At 43.3% G+C, this 22,850-nt stretch overlaps 1 protein-coding gene across 1 annotated transcript in view; it reads right to left on the reverse strand.

The window, feature by feature from the left end:
- Positions 1 to 2,139: 2,139 nt before the first annotated feature.
- GATB (glutamyl-tRNA amidotransferase subunit B) overlaps positions 2,140 to 22,850 on the reverse strand; it is a 102,857-nt gene continuing 82,146 nt past the window's right edge. Inside the window, exons 11-13 of the mRNA XM_074274296.1 lie at positions 13,961 to 14,039; positions 4,239 to 4,373; positions 2,140 to 2,674 (exon numbers count right to left, since the gene is read on the reverse strand). Of these exons, the coding sequence (XP_074130397.1) occupies positions 2,549 to 2,674; positions 4,239 to 4,373; positions 13,961 to 14,039 (340 nt within the window). The 3' untranslated portion in view covers positions 2,140 to 2,548. The remainder of the gene's footprint in view (positions 2,675 to 4,238; positions 4,374 to 13,960; positions 14,040 to 22,850) is intronic.

The following is a 22,850-nucleotide window of genomic DNA, read 5'->3' on the forward strand; positions in this document are numbered from 1 at the left end:
ACTTAACCCCAACTGCCTCTTTAAAAAAAATAAAATAAATAAAAATGAGTGGGTGGTACCAAATGACCTCTGGAAATCCTTTCTCTTGATGTCTGTGGCAGGCCCAAACAGCCAGTGATGGGCAATGGTAAGATTTGAATCTGGGTCTTCTGACTCCAAAGCTGGTGTGTAAAGTGGGAGACTATTCTCACAGGGGGAAAACTTCATTTACTCTCAAAGCTTGGTTCTGGCCAGGACGACGTGTTCTAAATCAGTCTGGGGGAAGGGCCTGTTTTTCCACATCATCTCTCTCACAGTAAGAGCACAGAGTATCAGCCACCAAACTCTACAGGTGTAGCTTCAAATGACAGATGGCAAAGACTCCACCTTGGTGCTGATTCATACATTTTAATGAGATTTTCCTTGAATAGCAAAGAAGGGTAACAAACAAAATTCACACCCATGCAAAGGATGAATTTAAAATGGAATTTTACTGAGACCTACTAGAGGATAAAACTACTGCTTTCCCTATGAATTTTCTGGGATCTCAAGCAAACAAATCACATTATTTTGTTGCAAGTTCAAATAAAATGTCTGTGATACTATATTTGAGTTTTTACAACTGCAATTAGATCAACACAAAGTCCGTTTGGGGGATCTTAAAACCTGATAATAGGCAATTGTCTGCAATGTAGAAGATTTGATATTTTAAAGGCCAAGTGTCTTAACTCTGACATTTTTCATTGTGAATCTACAATCTCTAATATGGTTTACAAAGATATTTCCTGTTTTTTAAAAAAAAAATCTTGATAGAGCTGCCATCCTAATTAAGTAATAACTTGACTTAAGTTCTGAAAAAGCCTGAAATGCCTTGGCCAAATTTTATTATCCTAGAAGCTAGGGCCTTTTCTGAAACATTGACGCAAAGAGCAAAACTCTATTTGTTAGAGAGAGAAGAGGCTGCCTTCCCCTCTCATTTGTGATTCATGGAATTACAGAATCTCAAGAGAGAAAAGAGACTCAGACCTGAGTTACTTGCTTTCATAGGGAGGGCAGAAGAAAGTAAAAATGGTTTTTTTTTTGTTTTCAGGGCCCTTAGTTTTCAGTGTTTAAGTAAGAAACGCTGTGTGAATTTTTTTTTTCCCCTTTTGCATGAGGTAGAATCTTAAAATTCTAAACAGCTACTGACAAGAATGAAGAGGTTCCTTGTTCATTCTTCTCTACTCATCTAATATTGAGAATACAGACAGCATGAATCAATTCCTCTTTTTTGAAAGGTAAGGGGGTTACTTTCCACCTCTCCACTTTTTCTCAGGGAACAATCACCTCTGCTCGAAAACAAGGGCTATTTGGAAAATTGGAAAGGCCGGGGGAGAGGCTGGCAACACATTTCTCATGGTACCTGGGACAGCACTAAGAACAAAGGAGGAGGCGTCTGCATCTTAGGCATCTTGTTTTTATCAAGGGCTGATGAGGTTTTGTAGCACACCAGGGCCACTGAAAGATTTTACTTTCTTGTTTTTGTCTCATGTGATTGCAAAACAAAATAAAACAGCAGACTGGTCGTCAGCTCAGGGGTTAAAGGGAATCCAAAGGAGGCCTACTGTGCGATGTGGATAAAATGGTGTGATTGGTCATATAACATGAATAAAAGCAAGGATGCCTTCTTATGGATGTCAAGTTTAGTGCATGATGATTACTTCAAAAGGTCAAGGTCTCTATTTGCTAATTTAGAGTATTATGCTTTCCAGACAAAATGAGTCAACCTAATGTTACAGCTTTTTTGGGCCTTCTGCACAATATTTGAATTGTAAGTTAAATTTTTTTATGTGAAGCATGAGTATATATTTTATTCATTAAAATATTTGAAAACATCTAGTTGCCTTTTTAAAAAATATGATCTCAGACCTTGTGTCCAAAGCTCTAGGCTCCTCAAATCTGCAGTGCTGGGAACCAAAGCATCCTTATTAATGGGATGATGAGCATGTAGAGGCGATACCATCATTTCCCTGCCCCCGCACCTCCCACCACAATCCCACCACTGCAGAAACTGCAGTTCCTTTTGCCTGAACCAACCAATTTTTAGTGCTAAAAATATAGCGTTTCAGTTCCTGGATTTACTTTTTTCCCCTCTCTAAAGAGAAAAGCTGTTACATCATTTGAAATCGTTGAGCCTGATTTATTTATTTCAGAATCTGAGGATCTGAGATTTTCGGCTGCTGCTACATTTCTTTCTGAAACCCCAGAAGTTCCCACTGGCATAGAAACAAACACAGGAGGAGTAAGACCTTCTGTTCCCCTGTGGAGAATTTCCTGGCCACCTTGGTCACAGGGACCTGGTGTCAAGGGAAACACAATTTTGTCCAGACTAAGGATGGGTGGGAATTCTGGAGGCCAGGGCACTGTGGTGGGCACGGTGAGCTTCTGGTGGCTCAGGAGGCAATAAGAGCCTTGAGATCAGAGCTTGTGGCCTTGAGGTCCCAGGGAAGGTGCCTGGAACACAGTCCATACCAGTTTGCTTTCCTCATGCTCATGTCAGGGGTGGGGGAAGGGGCGGCCCCAGAGCTGCTCATTGCAGCTGCTTCTCCAAGATCTGCTTTATCCTGCCAGGATCTGCTCGTCCTTGTGTTGCCCTTCGGACCAAACCAATCAGTTTATTCACAACTTTCTGGTTTCCCTGTTTCACTGCCATGACCTTCAAAGAAATGGAGGGAAATACAGTTAAGAGGAAAAGCAAATAGCTCTAACAGGTTGATCTGAGGGTGGGGGAGAAAAGACTCTAAGGAAGGTCGCTCTTTGTAAAGACAAATCTGCAGTTCACTTCTTCTCTAGGTTCTTGCTGAAAGGAAATTTACCAATTCTGGATTCTAATATAAATGAATGGAAAGATTAGCAAGTGAATGATGGCCTGGATCTGGGGTATTTTGGAAGCCACAATTCTCCTCCTTCACTCAAACTCCTGTAATGACAGGAGGTGGTACTTTAGCCAACTTTGTTTCCTAAGTATCACAAGCAACCTGGGCATTTTAAAAGGCCTCTAAGTGAGCAAGTTTTCTAGGGGGAATTTAACGTCTGATTCAGAGTAAAGAGAGTGAATCTCTCTTCTTCTGCAGTCCTGGCTCTCACTGGTCACTGAAAATGCAGGCTCTGTTTTAAAAAATAATAATAATAATAATAATAGGGCAGCTCTTTCAAAGTAATTGGAGGGTGCAGGGGAGAGAAGGGGAGGCACTGAAGGCATCTCAAATAGTGAGTAATCGGTGAGGCTGGAAGCTCCCTCCATGGGCTCTGACGCCTGGGTCTACCTGCACTGGAGGGCTTCGGGATGAATCAGACTCTGAGGGTGTCTTTATCAGTGACTGCAGATGAGGCAGGAAGATGGAGATTGCAGAAGGCCTGGTGCAAGCTCATTTTCTTTATCAAGAGCTCTTTATGGGGCTGTTAGTGTCTTCCAGCAAGCTGATGGGTAGGTGGGTACTGTTCTCTAAGGGATGATGGCAATTTTTTTCTTCCCCACACAGAAAAATCCCTCTTGACAATATGATTAGGCTGGGGCGAGGGAGAGGCCCTACTCATTTTAGCTTGCCTATTTTGTGCTACACTCGCAACACAAAATGACTTGGTTTTCAGCCATGCTCCTGTCAAGGATTTTCTCCATAATTTAAAAATAATTTTCCATGCTGCCTTTACAATCACTTGTGGGCTTGAAGCCGGGAGTGTGTGCGTCGCCATGTCTCCCCTCCCTCACTGAAGGACCTGCAGGCCCGCTTCTTATGATGAGGCCCTCCTCACTCCTGACAGCTAGCTCGGCTGGATGGAGAGTTATTTGTGGCCTCCAGAAAGGCTGGGCCCTTAAAAGAGGTCAAAATTTCAATTTGGCGATTTTGGTGACACTCCTATAAATAACTACTTTATGCAAATTAAATGGTGCTCAGAGGGGTGAGAATTTCTAATGAAAATAGAACTTGAATTGTCCCAAATATCAAGAAAGATATAAATACTCAAGCTGGGCCAGCTAGGCTTAGGGACGATTTCACGCCCTTCCTGAGGGCAGAAAGGCTCTCCTGCCCTCTCCTCTGGATGAATGACTTGGGCCATAAGCAGGGCCATAAGCAGGCCCATGCCCCATAATGGAGGTCACTGCCTGCTGACTTTGGATGCAGATGAAAAACACTGTGACTTGGAGAAAACCTCTGGGCTGCTTGCACTGATGGCAGCCCCCCTCCTCCCAGGAAAAGAATCACAAATAAAACAGTCACCTGCTGAGGATGCTTGTCCAGCACGGCCTGGCAGATCTCTTCCAGCTCCTCTTGGTTCTGGAGCAGCTCAAGCTTCTTCTCTTGAACGATCTGGCCTGGTGTCTTTCCTCTGTTGTGCCACAATTCCTCAAAGACCTAAGAACCAGAGTGGGGAGGACATAGCAAAGAATGATCTCTGGCACAAGGCAGGCTCCAGTTCCGTGGCTGCCAAGTCACAAGGGTTTGGGGAAGGGAGAGGGAGGACGAGAAAGGGCTGAACTGACGCTAGAGCCTTTCTTATATGGAAAAGGAAAGAATCCATGACATGATACGGAATGACCTCTGGATCAAGACTACAATAATCTAGCCCTTGAAATCCTGAACGAGTGACATCCACCCTTTGGACCTGCCTTCCTCTGGAGACCTGACTCTTAACACTGAGCATTTCTTTTTCCAATCAGTATTCTCTCCTGAACCATGACATGAGATGAGGCCCTTCTGGGCCCTGAACAGAGCTTTGCTTTTTTGATTTTCTCAGTTTTATTTTTTATTAAAATAATAATTTAAATTTTTTCTGTTTTTTTTTTCCCCCCAAAAAAAAACAAAGATAGTTTTCAGTATTCATCCTTGCAAAACCTTGTTAGTGGGCGCCCTCCAAGAGCTGGGCTGAATACTGCCAGAGACGCTGTTCTCTCTGGGCAGAGGCAGCGCTCCCCCTCCACTGCACTACTGTGGGAGTCATGAGGAGGCAGTCACTGGTCCCGGGACTCCTGCTGACAACCTGGAGACAGGCACACCATCAATCCGGTGAACTAATTAAATGAAATGGCAACTTTCTGTAAAGGCTAGGACCCACGCGAAAGCGGCGGGAGGCAGCCAGTGGGCTGAAACCAGCTCCGGCTCCAGATAACTCCTCCCGCTGGGGAAGAGGACTTCATGAGGGCACAAAGTTATTTGGCCTCATAATGAGAACACAAAGAAAAACAGAAATTAAAGCGCGCAGAATCCCCAGGCCTACCTCTTTATTTATTCCTTACAGGTAGCACTAGATCCACGCCTGACAATTATCCATTCATGTCTGCGGGCTGTGTGTGTGTGTGTGTGTGTGTGTGTGTGTGTGTGTGTGTGTGTGTGTGTACGTGCATTCTTTCTTTTTTAATTTTTTAAAATGATGTCCTTAAAAACGGGGGGGGGGGGGTGTTTGTTAGGAAGAGAGGTCTTAGGGCCTATTTTCCTCCTCCCTTTTGTTCTCATACTACATGGGGGCTGCAGCAGCATCCTCTGTTCCTTCCCATACACTCGCCTGCAGTCCTGATTGTATAGTTATATCATCATTACTATGGCAAGGAAGGAGATGGAAACCCCCCATTTCTCCTGTGACAGAGGGGGGCCAGTCAGGAGCCAGGCTCCCGATGAGACAGCTCTGCCCAACCCCAGAGTGAGCACATCAAGAAAAGTAAGGTGGAAGGTGCTTCTCTGAGGTTTGGCGAAGTTGCCGTGACTTGCCCAGCCCACCGATGCACCTGAGCGTATACAAAGTTCCTGCGGATGGACAAGCATTTGTTAAACACCTAACATGCTCGGAGGGCCATGCTTTTGGCTTGGTTTGCCAAGGGCATCAGGACCAGGAGGCTGAAGCCATTGCCCTGTAAACCTCTCTCTGTGTTACAGGCACAGGTGCTGTTTGCCCAGTGAGATGGATAATGGGAAATGCAATAAGGAAACAGGCTTATGTCCATGATGGGTCACTTTCTTTAACAGACGACCTTGCTCTTCGTTCAGGGTCTAGCTCAGGTGCCACTTTTTGGGTGACCTTTGTCCTGGCCATGCAATCAGTGGCTCTCTCCTCAGATTATTCCATTCTACACTGTCAGGATACATATCTTATTTTACCTTGCACCATATCAGATTATGTCCATAACACTAAATCCCCAGTAAATGGTAAACTTTTTTAACCTAGCACATGCAGTACTTTGCATATAAGAGGTGCTGAATAAACACTTCAGAGATTTGGTATCTTGGATTCCTCCCTCTGGGTTGGGTTCGACTCTTTACCCTCCATCTTTCAACAGCCAAACAAGTCTTCCTGATCTTGCCCCTCAGACCTGCTTCTTTTTCTCACCCAGGCCCACTACAATCCAGGCTTCAGCAGGGTCCTCATCACTCTCACTGAGCTCTGGCTTGTTTGGCCTGCTTTCCCAGACTGATTTCCCATGACCCTCTCTCTCCTTCAATACTCCAGCCAACCTGACTTATTTGCCATTTTCCACACATGACATTCCATCTCTAGCCTCCAGGCCTTTGTACGGGCTGTCCCCCAGGTCTGCAATGTGCTCTCTTCTAACCTTCCTCTCCTAGAGTCCCTGGCTTCCTTCAAGGCTCAGCTCAGGGTCTCTATGAGGCTCTTCCAGATCTCCCAAGGTTTCAGAGTCCACTCTCCAAATAATCTTGTATTTACTCTGTAAATATTTACATAGGCTGTGTGTTCTAGAAAGAAAGCTAGACTTAGGATGCCCTGGGTCTGAATCTTGCCTCTGGCAATGAAGAGCTGCATGAATTGAGAGCAGCTAGCTGCAGCAGTGAACAGGGCCCTCAGCCTGGAGTCAGGAAGAAATGAGTTCAAATCCAGCTTCAGACACTTATTAGCTATGTGGTCTTGTGCAGTTCACGTAACTTCTGCCTTCATTTTCTCATCTGGAAAACAGGAATAATAGCAGCATCTCCCTTCCAGGGTGTTTGTGAGGATCCATGAGACAAGTATAAAGCACTTAAAAAGCCATGGTTTATAGCAAGCACTACATCATTATCCTTATTAACTCACCCTTTCCCTCTGTGCCAAAGGAGGGTATAACACCTACTTCACAGGGCTATTATGAGGTACAAAAGAGAGAATGTGTTTGCCAATTTTTTTTTTTTTTTTTTGGCTGGGGCAGTTGGGGTCAAGTGACTTGCCCAGGATTACACAGCCAGGAAATATTAAGTGTCTGAGACCAGATTTGAACTCAGGTCCTCCTGACTTCAGGGCTGGTGCTTCATCCATTGCACCACCTGGCTGTTCCCATCATTTGCAAATCTTATAGCACCATCTCAAAATGAGGCATTACCACCATAGTTATAATCTACATACATGTACCCTTTATAGGTTTCATGTGTCATGGTAACCTTTGACACTATCTCCTTCTTAGAATACAGTTTTAAAATTCTGATTACAGAAGAATCAATTTTATTGAAAAAAACAATTACTGAAATATAAAAATATAGTGTTCAATATTAAAACAATAAAATATAATTACTATAAATATGAAATATTTAAAAAGCAAGTTCACAGACTCCAAGCTCTATTAGAAACTCTTGAACAAAGGGACTCTTTCACCTTTAAATTTTCGCCCCAGGTGAATCCTTGGTGTCTTAACATGGTACTTTGTACACAGGAAGTGCTTAATAAAGGCTTGCTGAATCCAGTCACTGAATGAAAGACAACATAGTCTATAATGTCCCTTCTCATAGAAGCTGGCAATACTGAAGCATGAGTAGCTGATCTTTGCCCTATCCCCTGACTTCTTTATTTTCCTTCAGCTGGGACCTCAGGGAAGTCACCAGAAATGCCTGATGGGAAGGTACTGTAGTTTTATGTCTTCCTAAAGAGGTGCTGGGAAAGATGCAGGGAGATGGAAATTCACCTTTCCCAAATGACTGACAAAATCTCAAGGCAGCCCCCTGCACCAAATGGGACATTTGGTTTTTCCTAATTGATATTGTGAGCTACACAGGAAAAAGGACATAAAAAAGCTTTAAAAATAATACACTGGTGTTTAAAAAAAAGTAGTGCTGAGTAAAAGCAGCTTTTGGCAAAGGGTTTATTTCTGCTAAATTCTGTCGGCAGAGATGCCTAAAAAAGAGATTGCTTGAGAATGTAAAAGCCATAGCCCTCCTTGAGATCTAGAAACAAACTGAGAACAGAAGGGCATCCTTACTCCCCGCCTCGCTGAGCAGGAATCCATGGAGCTCTTCTCGGAGGCAGAGCGGTTTGGCAGGAACGGCAGGACTTGTTCTAGCCAAGGCCCGGCTTGCTAGGGGGCCTGGAAACCATTGGGGGACCTCACTAGACAGCAGTCCACTCCGACCCCTGTGCAATACATTGAATCCCAAAGTGGGGGAGCTGTTCTGAGACTATCAGAAAGAATTGCAACAGAGCAATGAATCTGGCCCCTGGCTAAGTGGTTGGGAAATTTCAGCTTATTAAAGGGCAGAAATAAAGGGGTGAAGATACCCCACAAATACCCCAGAAGGCAAATCTATAAATCCCTCCAAAAGTAACCAGCATGTACTATTAAAGAAGGCCTTCTAGCCACTTTTCCAAGATGTCTTCATTTGCATAATTAACAAGTCAGTTTTATAGTTCAAAATGTTGCAGTAAATGATGATAATGCCTAGTAGTTATACTGTACCTACTATGTGCTGGGCATTGTGCACTTTACAACAACAGTCACAATTTGATCCTCACAACCAGCCTGTGATGTAGGTACTAATGTCATCCCCATAAAATACAGCTAGGAAACGGAGGCAAAAAGAACTTACAGGACTTAAGCCTGGACTGAATGCTGGTTCTAGAATCAAAGACACTGGGTTCAAATACTGCCTTTGTGGCTCTGTCCATGGTCCTCAGTTGCCTTTAAAATGAAGTGGTTGGACTGGTTGGCTTTTGTAATGTGCTGTTGCCTCCAGAAGCTGCCGTGATCGCTCTCTGGGAAGAGATCTGCTGTGTCAACTCAAATCTCTTGGACAGATTCTTCTTCCTGTAGAGAGCCGTTGTCTCCAGACAGTTGCCGCCAACTCTGGTCCATAGAAGTGATTTCCCTTCCTGCAGAGAGCTGCCTCAAGTCTCCTCCAGGCAAAACTCTCTCTTTTCTACAGAGCTGCCCTCTTTTATCCTCCCAGAGAATGGGCGTGGGATAATGCAAGGGCTTCTGGGAAAAATTACTTCAACCAATGAACTTGCTCCTCCTAAGCATGCAAGCTCCTCCCCAGGAATTCAAAGGGGTTGAACTCCTAGTAAAGACCAGAACTAGAGAATTGTTAAGTACTGACTTAGCACTTAGTAAGAACCTAATATCTCATTATCTCATTAGCACTTAGTAAGAACCTAACAGGCTTTTGAGTTCCTTTCCATCCCCAGGTCCAAGCCTCCAAAGTGGTCTCACAAGGTTCATACTCTGTCTCCTGACTGGTAGAAACCAGGAGCCCAAGCCTCTGGGGAGAGGCCCACGACTCTAGGACATCATCCCAGCCTGGAGCTCTCCCTGGCTTCATTCATACTCACTCTATTTCAGCAGGATAAACCTCATTCTTCTGCCTGATTAATCTCTGCTCAGGGGAGTGCCGCTCGGACACAATTCCCTGTGGCCAGGAAGAGGTCTCAGGCATGGCATCTGCCTGCCTGAGAAGTGCGGGGCAGCTCGAAGGGTGGCACTGGAGCCCAGTAAATGGTAAAGAATGATGGCCAAAGTGATGGGATGATCTGTAAGTTGGAAAGGCCTAAATTGCACACGCTGCAGTGCATATGCCAGGGCTGACAGATGGGGGTATAAACTCAGATTTCAGATCCTGGGGGATGACAGTTACAGACCCTTCTTTGATTGCTGCCCAACTGCTTCTCCAACACAAGGTTTTTAATTTTTAATTTTTTCTAAGTATATGACTTGTAGGATGGAGAGAAAATCATACAAATGACAACAACCAACACTTTAAAGCTCACAAAGCCTTTATGTGCATGATCTTAGAGCACAAGTTGCTAAAATCACAGGTCTGGTCATATCACATTCTGTCTCAAGAAATTTCCATGGCTCCCTCTCTCCTCTGGGACAAAATCCAACAGACTTTTCGGTCTGGCACTGGAAGGCCTTCAGAATGGGGTTCCCCACTCTCTTTCCACATTAGACCCCTTCACAAATTTGAAGAGCCATACTAAATGTTGCCAGCTCAGTGTCCTGTCATTTCCATCACCTTCTAATCATTCATAATTTCTATTTTCTTTAAGAGGATTTTGAATGGATTTCTTTGTGTCTGTGCTGTTTCTCCCTCAGCCCACCACAACTCCATGTGGGGGTCTTTTGTTACTGGTTTGTTTCTCTCTTTGCAGTTAATATATGCTATATCGCCCGGCGCATCAGGTTAATAAATGCTTGTCGGATGAATGAGGCTCGTTTGCCCATATCAGTTTGATACTTATTAGCCTTTAGAGTCAGAAGGGAGAGAGACATCTGTGCCGTTAACATGGCTTACTGACTCTCGGGCTGCGAAGGGAAGCACAGTAACTGGAGACAACCTGTTATCTCCCCCTATTTGACAAGGAGCCTCCAAATAAGGTGAGCCTGAGCAGAGGAGGGGTGGGACCCAGCACAATACCTGCTTCCTGAGACTGAATGAAGGGCCCCAAATGATCCACACCTCTAATTTTACTGCCCCCAAATCTTTGTGTGCTGAAAGGGAAGGGGGCAGCAGCCAGAGGCTGAAACTCTCTCTTTTAATCCAGGTCCCGGGTTTGCCACTGACCCCTCCATGGGCACACTCTGGAGACACACACACGTGTGTTATCTCTCCTACCTACTTCTGGGCACGTACAAGCAGGAAGCACGTACACACACACGTGCCTGTCTCCTTTTAAGCATGAATTTGGCCCCAGGTCTGGAAAGTGTTCATGGCTTAAGAGTTATAGGACTCTGAAATCATCTGGCTTTTATTAGCAGGTTAATTCTGCCATAGCTCTCTTGGGAGCCTGGCATTTGTAACCTGGCACGGGCTGAGTGCTGAAAGCCTAGGGACTTCACATGCTGCTGAACAGGCCTGGCCTGGTCATTGGACAACAAGACTGAGAATCAGCGTGCTTTTGCCCAAGGTCACTTACTCAGCGGCTGGCCAGGATACGACTTTATCTCTCCGTATCTCTATTTCCACTTGAAAAAATGGGAATATCTCTACTTGTCTTACAGAAAGGCAGCTTACTTCCCTAAGGTGCTTGGGTATTTAAGATGCTCTTCAGGTACCAGTTCCCTGCAGGACAGTGGTATAAAATCAGAAGTGATTAAGAGTAGGAAAACAAGTCACAGACAGTGTCCTGGGCAGGTGGGTACAGGGATAGCTGAGCCTGCTCATAGGGACCAAGAGGGTTGAGGATGCCCCTCTTAGGACTGCTAAGTCAAGGTCCCCCAGAAAGAATCACACAAAGCCCACTGGCCTTGCTGCTTCCAGGCCTCATGTGGATTCTGGGCTGGCCCGGGAAACCATTATGACCTCTCGCATCCTGCCAGTGGAGACCAAGGCCCAACAAGCCGTGGTCAAGTTTAGACAGGGAAGGATCAAGAGCTGGGATCCAACCTAGAGTTCTTGTCCCTAATGATGCACACACACACACAACCAGCTTATATGTGTTACTAGGGAGAGCAAACATGCACAAAGAGAAAGGAAAACAAGATAATCTGGAGGCCAAAGGCTTGTAAAAAGAGGGAATCAGGAAGTCCAGCAGCAGCAGGACCTTAAAAGCAACTAGGGATGGGTGAAGGTAAAAAAATGCATCACAGGCTGGGCTACGGCTGGAGATAGGGCATGGCAGCGTGGATCTGGGGAGCAAGACCAGTGTGGTAGAAACAGAGCAGGGAAAGACCATGAACGGGAACACCTGGGAAGGGGAAGAGAAATCAGGCGGGGAAGGGGAAGAGAAATCAGGCGGGGAAGGGGAGGAGAAATCAGGTGGAGAAGGCTCTGAATGTCATGAGAAAGCCAATCTAAAAGGCTATGGGAAAAACTCAAAATTTCTTTATGTGTCAGGTATTGCTAGCTTTTTTTCTAGAAACAATGGGAGAGCCACCCAAGATTTGTGTAGATATGAGTAGGAGAATGAGACGGGAAAACTTCTGTCCTAGGAATAGGGATTTGGTGGCGGTGTGGAGGAGGGAGCACATGGAGGGTTAGTGGTTTAGTGTGGGGAGGAGATGGGACTCAACTGCAGTTCTGGTCAGGTAGGTGGAGTGGAGTGAAAGGATTTGAGAGGGGATGTGCAGGTAGAAGGAAGGGAAGTGAGAGGAGGGGGACAAGAGAGGAAGGAAGAAAAAGATAGAGACAGAAGGAGAGAGGGAAGGAAAGAGGAGGAGGAGGAGCAGAGACAGAGACACAGAGAAAGAGAGACAGAGAGACAGGGACACACACACACACACACACACACACACACACACACACACACACACACGGCAGGGGGAGAGAGAAGGGGGGAGGGAGACAGAAAGAAAGATGGGAGAGGAGACTGGGATTCTGACCAGGAGGTTCTGAACCTGCCTCCAGCCCTTGCTGTCCAAGGCATCACTGCTAGCTTGCTAGCACGGGCTGGACAAGGCTTTCCGGTTTGGCCACAGAAGGCTCTGGCCCTACCAGATGTCACATGAGTAGGGCAGGACAGGCCCCCATGCCTCCTGGTGCCCTCCCATTTGGACTCTTTACTGTGGTTTCAGTGCTTTCTCATAACCTTAGAAATCACTCCCAACTTATTTAAAAATCGAAGACGCGGATGCAATCCAACATCTCTATCTGCACATCTGTTGAAACTCAGGCTGTCAGCCTTCCATCACTTCTTGTTGTAACTGTCTCCCCTGGTACCGTTAGATTTTGGAGGGGGAAATTTCCTCCTTCTCCTCCCCGCCTCCTCCCTCTCCAACGCTACAATTCATCTGCTCTTGTGTATATATAGCTTCTGCTGCCCCCAGGCCATCTACTATCTCTCCCTACTGCTGAGAATGGTTATAAACATTTGTTATTCTTCTGACACCCAGGCAGCCAAAATACTTTTCTAAATGTGGCACGGTCTCTGTTGTTCAACAGCATCACTCGGCAGTGGGTAAACGGGGCCTTTATTAGGCTGCGTTTCCATTTTCACAACGCAGAGGACAAGGCACACTCTATGGTTGCTAGTAATTAGCCAGAAGGAGGAAGAAGCCTTTCTGGAGCATCACTGCTTTGTAACCTGCTCCAATCATTGGCATATATAAATATTAAATGCAAAAAGCTCCATTAAAATAACATTAGGCCTCTGAGTGAAACATCGGGAGCAGAGGAGTTTGAAGGTAGGAGCAGGGAAGTCGCCTCCACACCTCTGTGGACCTCTATGGAATTTCAGGGAGCTGGGGGGTGGTCTGGATGCCCCCCTCCCTGTAAGAAGGCTATCTGCTCAGCTGCCCTTTCTCCTCAGTGGGCGGGTCTCACCCTTTGTTGCAGGGAGGATGGACCTGCCCCGGACATCCCTCTGACAGAGACAAATGCTCCTGCAGAAGGAGCTGGGATGCTGGGAAAGCTATCAAATGGGTCAGGGGAACAGTGGAAAGTCTGTCACTGGCCTCCTAGGACACTCCTGGTGGCATCTGTAATTCCATTTAATAGGACATGCATATCCTGCTGTGCTTTCGCCTCTTTCATAAACACATTTGGGGTAAACATTCCTGTAATGTCAAGCAATTAAACAGTCTTCCCCAATTAACGGTTTTAGCCTTCCCCAATTAACAAAGAGAGTGGTAAATTACCTGTGCCTGGAAATGGCTTTTTATCCTAACTAACAAATGAATTTTTCCATCCTTCAGCATAAAAGAGACCCCTCAGAAGCACTTAATACCACCATTAGAAAACCCCCTTTCCAATGGCACGTTCATAAACACTTCCCATGATCAAAGAGTAAACAGTTGCCTTAGCAAGTTTAGACTCACTTGTTGAGCTGCGGGCTGGGAGATGGCTTTGCGGTCCAGAAGGTTGAGAAGTTCAGCCAGCGAAGAAGGTGAGATGGGACTAGAGTGAGAAAGGAGAAAAAGTAAAAGGATTTCTACATTGCTTTTGCATTTATTTATTCCTCACCTTTCCTCTCTATCCTTTCCTCTCCCCCAGCACACACACACACATATACACTCACACACTCCATATCATAACTCTCCATTTTATTGATTTCAATAACTGTGGACCAGGGGTGAAAATAAATAGGCCAACTGTTCTCCCTGAGTTTTTGTAGCTTCAAATGCAAGTTTTAGTGTGTGGAGCTGGTTTTTCTTTATTTCCCTGCCTAACAATGACAGCTGTTTCCCAGAAGTTGGACCATGGATTTCTCTCTCAACAACAAAGTGCTTGATTTAATTAGGCAAAAAATAGAGGGGAAGTAAGTGCAAAATTCATGAACCTTTGACAAGAAAGGAAAACAGGCAGCAATTAAGTATTTTCAACTGGAACACTGGTTTGAAAATGATTTAATAATTTAAGGGGCTGAAAATTTTGTTGATGTGGGTGGTCCCTTTACCAATGTGGGCTGACCTTCTCCCATGACTTAGCAGACTCTGTGGGAATCTACACCCACAACTCCCTATGGGCCAAGTGGTGATAAGCCTCTCTATTCTTAATTAGCTAGTCCATGGGCAACAGACACGCCGTCAGCACGTGGCCCTTTCTAGCTTGGCAGGTAGGACCTTCCAGAACCTGCATTCTGCTAGCATCATCTTCAAGAGCTCAGGTCCATCCTGCAGGGGCAGAGGAAGCACCAGGCAAGGGCTAAGGTGGAAGCGACAATCTGAAGATTCTGCAGATGACTTTTTGGAAGCATTCATTAGGTCAATAAACATTTGTTAATGATGGACAGAATCATCTATACCCAGAGAAGGAACACTGGGAAATGAGTGTAAACTGTTTGCATTTTTGTTTTTCTTCTCAGGTTATTTTTACCTTCTGAATCCAATTCTTCCTGTGCAACAAGAAATTCGGTTCTGCACACATATGTTGTATCTAGGATATACTATAACATATTTAATATGTATGGGAATGCCTGCCATCTAGGGGAGGGGGTGGAGGAAAGGAGGGGAAAATTCGGAACAGAAGGGAGTACAAGGGATAATGTAAAAAATTACCCATGCATACGTACTGTCAAAAAAAAAAGTTATAAAATTAATAATAATATATATATATATATAGAAAACATTTGTTAAATGTTCAATTCTCTCAGCAAAAAACAAAACAAAACAAAATAATTCCATTGAGAGAGGCCACGGCAATGAGTTGATCATGTTGGGATGATCTAAAAAAAGGACAGATGAGAAAGAAGAATGCACAGGGAGAAGGGAAAAAGTAAAGGAAGAATGAGGAAAATTTTTCTCACATAAAAGAGGCAAGCAAGGAAGAAAAGAAAGTGGGGGAGGGCAGGCTATACTTGCACCTCACTCTCAAATGAATTGATTTAAAGAGGGAAGAACATCCAACTATAATATCTAACCACATATACACACAGACAATTAGGTCATAAAACTCTATCTTACCCATAGGGAAATAGAAAGAGAAAGGGGGAAAAGGGTGTGTTTGTGTGTGTGTTCACATAAAAGAGAAGCCAATTTAAGAGAGGCAGTGATCAGAAACAAAAGGGACAGCATAAAAAACAAAAAGATAAATATAAGAAAATATCTGAGGGAATGTGGGAAAATAGGGACACTAACGCATTGGTGGTGGAGCTGTGAACTGTCCAACTAATCTAGAGAATAATTTGGAATTATATTCAAAGAGCTAAAAAACTGTGCATATCTTTTGGGAAAATTTAAAAGAAAATTTGGGGGCAATTGGGGTTAAGTGACTTGCCCAGGAGCACACAGCTAGTATGTGTCTGAGGTTGGATTTGAACTCAGATCCTTCTGACTGTAGGAGCAGTGCTTTATTTGCTGCCCCACCTAGCTGCATACTTTTAAAAGCAGAAACACCACTACTAGGTTTCTATCCTCCACAGACCAAAGACCAGGAAAAAGGACCTACTTGTATAAAAATATTTATAACAACTTCTTCTGTGGTGGCAAAGAATTAGAAATTGAAGAGATGTCCATCCATTCGGGAATGGCTGAACAAGTTAAAACATATGATAATCATGGCATACTATTGTGCTTTAAGAATGATGAGCAAGATGGCTTCAGAAAAACCTAGGGAAACTTACATGCATTGACTGTTAAGTGAAGCGAGCAGAACCAGAGCGCTGTACACACTAACAACAATATTGTAATGATGATCAACTATGCCAATTAGAGCAATGATCCAAGACGATGCCAAAGGACTCATGATGAAAAAATGCTGTCTACCTCTAAAGAAAGAATTGGTGAACTAACTCTGAGCAAAGACTGAAGCCGACTTTTTTCACTTTCTTTCTTTGTCGTGCTCTTTTAGTTTTTGCAACACTGCTGATATGGAAACATTTTGCATGATCTCACATGTATGACTGATATATCGCTTGCCTTCTCAATGGGTGGGGGAGGGGTGAGAGAATGGGAAAGAATTTAGAATTCAAAATTTAAAAGGAAAAGAACGGTAAAGAATAAAATTTCAAAAAAGAATTTTTGTTTCATTAGTTTTAGAAAGGGAAACAGCATGGAATGGAAGGTAGAGTCTAAAAGGCTTAGACCTATTGGCTGATTAACACTTACTATTGAACTGTGTGCAGGTCACTAGGCCTCTGCCAAGTCTATTCTCCACAATGGGAATTCCCCTGGCCCATGATAAAATCACATAGCTCAAGAAGACCAAAAAAGTAGGCTAACTGAAAGTTGTCCACTCAAAGTTAGATGGGATATTCTCTAAACACATAAGACTTTTTTGTAACTAGCATATGCATGCAAATGAGAGTTTCTAAAATACCTGAAGGTAATTAAACTTTTATACTCTTAATTTAAGCATTCTCCTTGATATCATATTTATAAATAAGTCACACATGTTTTCACAAGACATGACAAAAAATACATATAGGTTTTGCTTCTCTCCCAATGATCACAAGATCCAAATTGATGGAGTCGGACTTAATGAAGTTTGACTTACTCCCATCTTCAAATGCTGTAAGATCTTGGTTAATTCCAGATAGCAGAGAAGAAGCAGACCTCTTGTCTTTAAGCTGTTTGTTAAGCAAGCAGTTCCAAGTGAAAATGAGGGATGGAAGTGAGGACATTACTCAAATGGCATATGCACATATCTTGTACCATGCTGACTGAATTATAAGAAGAAGAGAAGTATGTGTCTGAAAATTAACAAATTAGTCTTTTCATGCCTTGGGCCACTTCCCCCCAAAATATAGAATTTTTCTTTGAAAAAGCAGACAATGAGAGAGCTATTTTCTGCAAAAGTACAGTCATTATCTATCACCAAAAATGGTCTGCTTTCCCCTCTTTGTGTCTATTGAGTACACTATTTTCTTTCTTCTTTTGCCTCAAATATAAAGAACCAAAGATTGGATAGAGATGCACAAAAACATTAAATTAGATCAGAGTCAACCTTTTGTCTGAATGTCAGGAATTTCTAACATTTCATTTGATATAAACTTCTTGAAACAGAGAAAGGCCATTATATGTTTCCCTAGGCTAAAACTGAGCTACTGTAATAGGGAATAGCTGATTCAGTCTTCAGGGGGCAAAGGCTCTTTTCCAGAAAGGGAAAGGAAATAAAAAGGATTGAGTGCTGACTGGTCACAGCAACATCCAATGGTGCCGAGTCAAGTCAAGTCAAATTATCCAGTCAATAAGTATTTATGAAGGGCCCACTGTGTGAATGACCCCATGATAAACACTGAGGTTAGATTTACAGAAAATAAAAAAGATGGGTGTCCTTTCTCTCCAGGAGCCTAAAATCTAAAGACTTTAAAAGGGGAAAGGGCAAAGACAAAAATATAGACACATCTTACTTAAAAGACATCACAGTGAAAATTATTTGACTCATCAATTCATCCCACAGGACAGCATGGAACTTGGGGAAGGGTGGGATTCCGTGCCACCCTCCTGTCCCCACTATACTTCTGGCCATAATACCCGACTGTGCTAATTCAACCCATGTCATGACTAAATTTAATCACAATCCCCTCTTTGCCCATCAAAACAATGTTTGCTGAGTCTGGCAAACATACTCTAATGTGGACGCAGCCCATTAGTTAAATAAACGAACCATTAGGTTGGGAAAATAAAGGCCACCAGAAGCACAAGTTGGTAATTTGTTGATGTCAGATACTACTATTTTCTGGACAATTAGAGTACATGTTCCACTGTCTCTGGGGTTGGGATGAAACCACCAAAGCTAAGGATGGACCTGACTCTTCTCAATTTACCAATGTATTGCTTACTGGGCCCACCAGGCCAGTCTACTGCAGTACATTGTCCAGACATGACCAGGCCAATGGGTCTAGGAAGTTGATGGTGTTCTCATCCATGCCACTGAAGATGCAACCTCTCTTTGTCTTTTCATTTTGCATGGTTCTTGCCATACCTGTTCACAAATCTTCCCTCAAGGATCCCTTTTAATATTCTGTGCACGCAAGGGATGCTATGGGTTGCCCACCTGTTTTCTCTCCCTTCCCACCTTTCCTATCACATAGTCCTACATTATGTTGTTTGACAACACCTGCTGTAGCTTTCTTTGCCTATTTGTCTTTCCACTGCACTTTCATTTTTACGAGGTTAAAGAGCCCACAGTCATGCAGCATCTTGGGGAAACGTCCAGCACAGAGATCTTATACAGCATGGTTTGCTCAACAAGTTGCAGAATTTTTGGTGTAAGACCTAGGCCTATTTCTGATTCCATCCTGGAATGTGTTCACATCCTTCTGTAGCACCTGCCATTGTGGTGGTAACGAGAGTGGAATCAGAGCCAGGGAACCTAGGTCTGAATCACTGGCTGGGTGCGTATGTCCTGGGGCAAGGAATTGGGCAGCACCCTTGGGCTGTTCGCGATGTCCTTTCTAGGTCTAAATTCTAATAGTCTTTGGCAGGACGAAGATGCTGCTGTCTACCAGATGTAGAAGTCTGAGCAAGATTTCTTCTAGCCATCTTGCTTTACCAGTGGGGGACAGGGAAGGGAATGGGACTGGGGGAATGTTGGTTGGGCTTTTTCAAGTAGCACTTGTATAGCATTTTAAGGTTGGGAAAATGTTTTTCAGATATGATCTCGTCCTCTCAATAACCCTAGAAGTTAGGTGCTTTTTGGAGGTACAGCTCCATTTTGTAGTATGAAATAACTGAGACAGACACAGATTAAGTGACTTGCCCAGGATCACATAGCTGCTAAGTGTCTGTCAGGAGTTGGGCTCCAGATTCCAAGGCCGGTGGTCTACCTATTGCACCACTAACCTGCCTTTTTCTTACTTAAAACTGGTGATGGTTCTGTCATTTAGTTGTGTATGACTCTTGGTGACTCCATGGACTTGTCCACGGGGTTGAGGTTTTTTTGGCAGAGATGACCAGAGTGGTTTGCCATTTCCCTCTCCACTGGGTCCCCATTAAAGAGGTTATATGATTTGCCCAGGTTCAAAGCAAGGAAGTGTTTGAGATGGCATCTGAATTCAGATCTTTCTGGAGTTAGGAAGTCCTGCCAGAACAACACTTAGATTTATCTACTGACCATGCCTTTGGCATATTTCTAAAAAAATTAATGTTTTATTTTTCTCCAGTTATATGCAAAACCATTTTTTACATTTGTTTTTAAAACTTTTGAGTTCCAGATTCTCTCCCTTCCTTCTCTCCCATTGAGAGGGCATATGTAAAGTTATATAAAACATTTTCATAAGTTATGTTGCAAAAGAAAACACAGATCTCTCCTCTTTTCTTCCAATCCCCAAACAACCTCAAGAAAAATAAAATTAAAAAAAAAGTTTGCTTAATGTGTATTCAGATACAATGAGTTCTTTCTCTGGGTATGGACAACATTTTTCATTGTAAATCCTTCAGAGTAGTCTTAGATCATTGTATTGCAGAGAATGTCTCTATAGCATCTTGATGCTCTTTTCTGAACATGTGGGTAGTACAATGGGTAGAGCATGAGACTCGGAGTCAGGAAAAGCTGAATTCAAATCTAGTCTCAGACATTTATTAGCTGTGACTGTGCCACCTGCCTCAATTTCCCCAAATGGGGATAAAATAGCAACTACGTCACAGTAAAATGGGGATAATAAAAGCACCCAGCTCAAAGGGTTGTTGCGAGGATCCAATGAGGTAACATTTGTACTCAGCTTTATACTAGGCTCTATAGAAATGCTTAGGCAGTTAGGGGGACCGGTGCACACAGCAAATGAGAGAAACAAATGGCAGACTATTTGCTTGGTATCTTTGCCAAGAAGATGCCAAATGAACTCATGGCGAGTCACATGTGACTGAATAACAGCATAAATGCTCATTCCCTCCCTCCTGTAGCTTGCAGACTCCCGTGTCCTACCTTCACTCACAGTAGAGGACCTTGCCTCTACCTGATAGCGCCAGTGTAGGTTTCCTGGACCATGCTCAGGACTAATACTCATTCACAGTTCGGCCTTGTTTTTTTTCTTATCCTTGTAGCTTCAGAAGAAAGCTTTTTCACCTCAGTAAGAAGAATCCCACCAAGGGATTCCTGAGAAATGCTGCTTGAAGGTTGTCCCCTCTGACAGCTTTGGTCCCTCCTTTATCCTCTTTCTCCTTCACCATTAAGCACCCTGAGGCTCCCCTCTCCTGAAACAGCCAACTGTGCTTCCCAATTCCTAGCATCAGCTCTGCCATCACATTAATTTAGGGCTGTTAGGGACCACAAGTAGAAGGACCATGGATGGAGGCTGGCTATCTCCTAAGTGTTCCTTCCCATTCTGTAATAAGGAAGCCAGAAGATACATATGGGGACGGAGAATAATTCCAGGCATGGGGCGTGGACAGAGAAAATGCCTGTAGAGGAGAGATGGAGTGTCTTGTTTGTGGAACAGTCAGGGGGCCAGTGTGACTGGGTTGAAGAGTACATGTTGGGGAGGAAGATATAAGACCTGAAAGGTAGAGGAGGTGAGAAAGAAGGGGAGGATATATTATAAAGGGCTTTAAATGCCAGAGGATTTTGTACTTGATGCTGGAGGTGATAGGGAGCCACTGAAGTTCAACAAATAGGAGATAATATAGTTGGATCTATACTTTAGGAAATCACTTTAATGGCTGGATAGAGGAAAGTGGAGAGAAACTTGTGGCAGGCAAAGCACCCAGGAAGCTTTTGCAATGACCAAGGCGTGAGAGCCCACAGCAGGGTGTAGCAGTACTAGAAGAGGGAATATATAAGAGAGATGGTGCAAAGGGGAAATTAATGGGCCTGGGTGACAGACTGGATATATATGGGATGAGAAATAGTGTAGAGTCCAGGATGACAATTGGGAGCCCAAGGAACTTAGAGGATAGTAATTTGCTGTTGATAGTAATAGGGAAGTTAGGAGAGTTTAGGATAAGAGAGAATTAGTTCAGTATTGGATATGTGGAATTTAAGATATCTACTGGTCATTCAACTGAAGATGTCTGAAAGGCACATGGAGACATGAGACTGAAGATCAGCAGAGATGGTAAATCCACGGGAACCAGATTTCAATGGGTTCAAGAATATTCTAGGCCTCGAGATGACATCCCCAATGGTGATGTTCTAGACCCAATACACTTGGGCTTCTACAAAGCACTTGACAATTGACAATAATAACAATATACTTGTGGAAAAGATGGAGAGAATTGGGCTGGGTTCAGTTAACTGAACCAATGCAGACTGAGTGAATGACTGGATACAAAGTAGTGATTAGGGAAGACAAATAGAAACATGGATGAGGTCTCTCTTATAGAATAATGGTTCTAATCTTAATAGAGTAACTGGAAGTAAAAGTAAGAAAGGATTGAAGATGGGAAAATGATTCTATGAAGGCTGAATCAAAGATAACCCCGAAGATTCCTGACAGCCCTAACATTCTATGATTCTATCATTCCAGAGCTTGAAGCACAGGTATTAGGATCATGACCTTCTGAGCTGGAAGAGGCCTAGAATGGCAGCATCAAATCTTTCCTATCATCACTACCAGTTCAATTTTGCTTTAAAAAATAAATTGACACATTTTTGTCTTAACGTAATAGATAAGCTTAAATCAACACATAAATCATCAGCAATGGTATCCTAAGGAAAGTAACATGCAAAAGAGTAATTGCAATGGGCAGTGCAAATTCACATCTTTGTAATGAATTGTTTGTTTGAAAAAAGTTTAGTACGATATTACAATTACAATATTAGTATGATTTAGTATTAATATTGACAATTCAAGATTTTCTTTGCCATTTATCTCCATTTACATAATTATTACATTATGTATTGTGCTCTTGGCTTTGCTTTCTTTAATCTAGGTTGCTTTAAGCAAACCTTTAATATTTCCTAGAATTCTTCAAATTCATCATTTGAATTTTTTAAAAGAAAAGACTCAAATAGTATGCTGTAAATATTTAGTACTAATAGGGCTTTTCTTCTTGGAAGACAACATGCTTGGAGCATCAACACCATAGTTAGATTGTTGGGTCAAGGGAAATGAACCTTTTTTGGTAACTTTTCCCATTCTAACACTGAATTTTTCTATCTTTTATCATCCTTGCAAACTTGGTTGGCTGTTTTAATTTGCACTTCTCTGTTAACAATTTTAAACACTTTTAAGTAGTAGTGAATGATTTGTGCTCCTACTTTAAAAAAATGCTACCTTCTGCTATTCTGGGGATAACCACTGTAGAAATGGGATATAGACTGGTTGGGATCAGCCTTTCTCCCAGCAATAGGATTTTTTGGACTCAATTTTAAAATACCTGTTATTTA

This window comes from Sminthopsis crassicaudata, chromosome 6 (assembly GCF_048593235.1).
Source record: "Sminthopsis crassicaudata isolate SCR6 chromosome 6, ASM4859323v1, whole genome shotgun sequence".
Taxonomy (NCBI): Eukaryota; Metazoa; Chordata; class Mammalia; order Dasyuromorphia; family Dasyuridae; genus Sminthopsis; species Sminthopsis crassicaudata.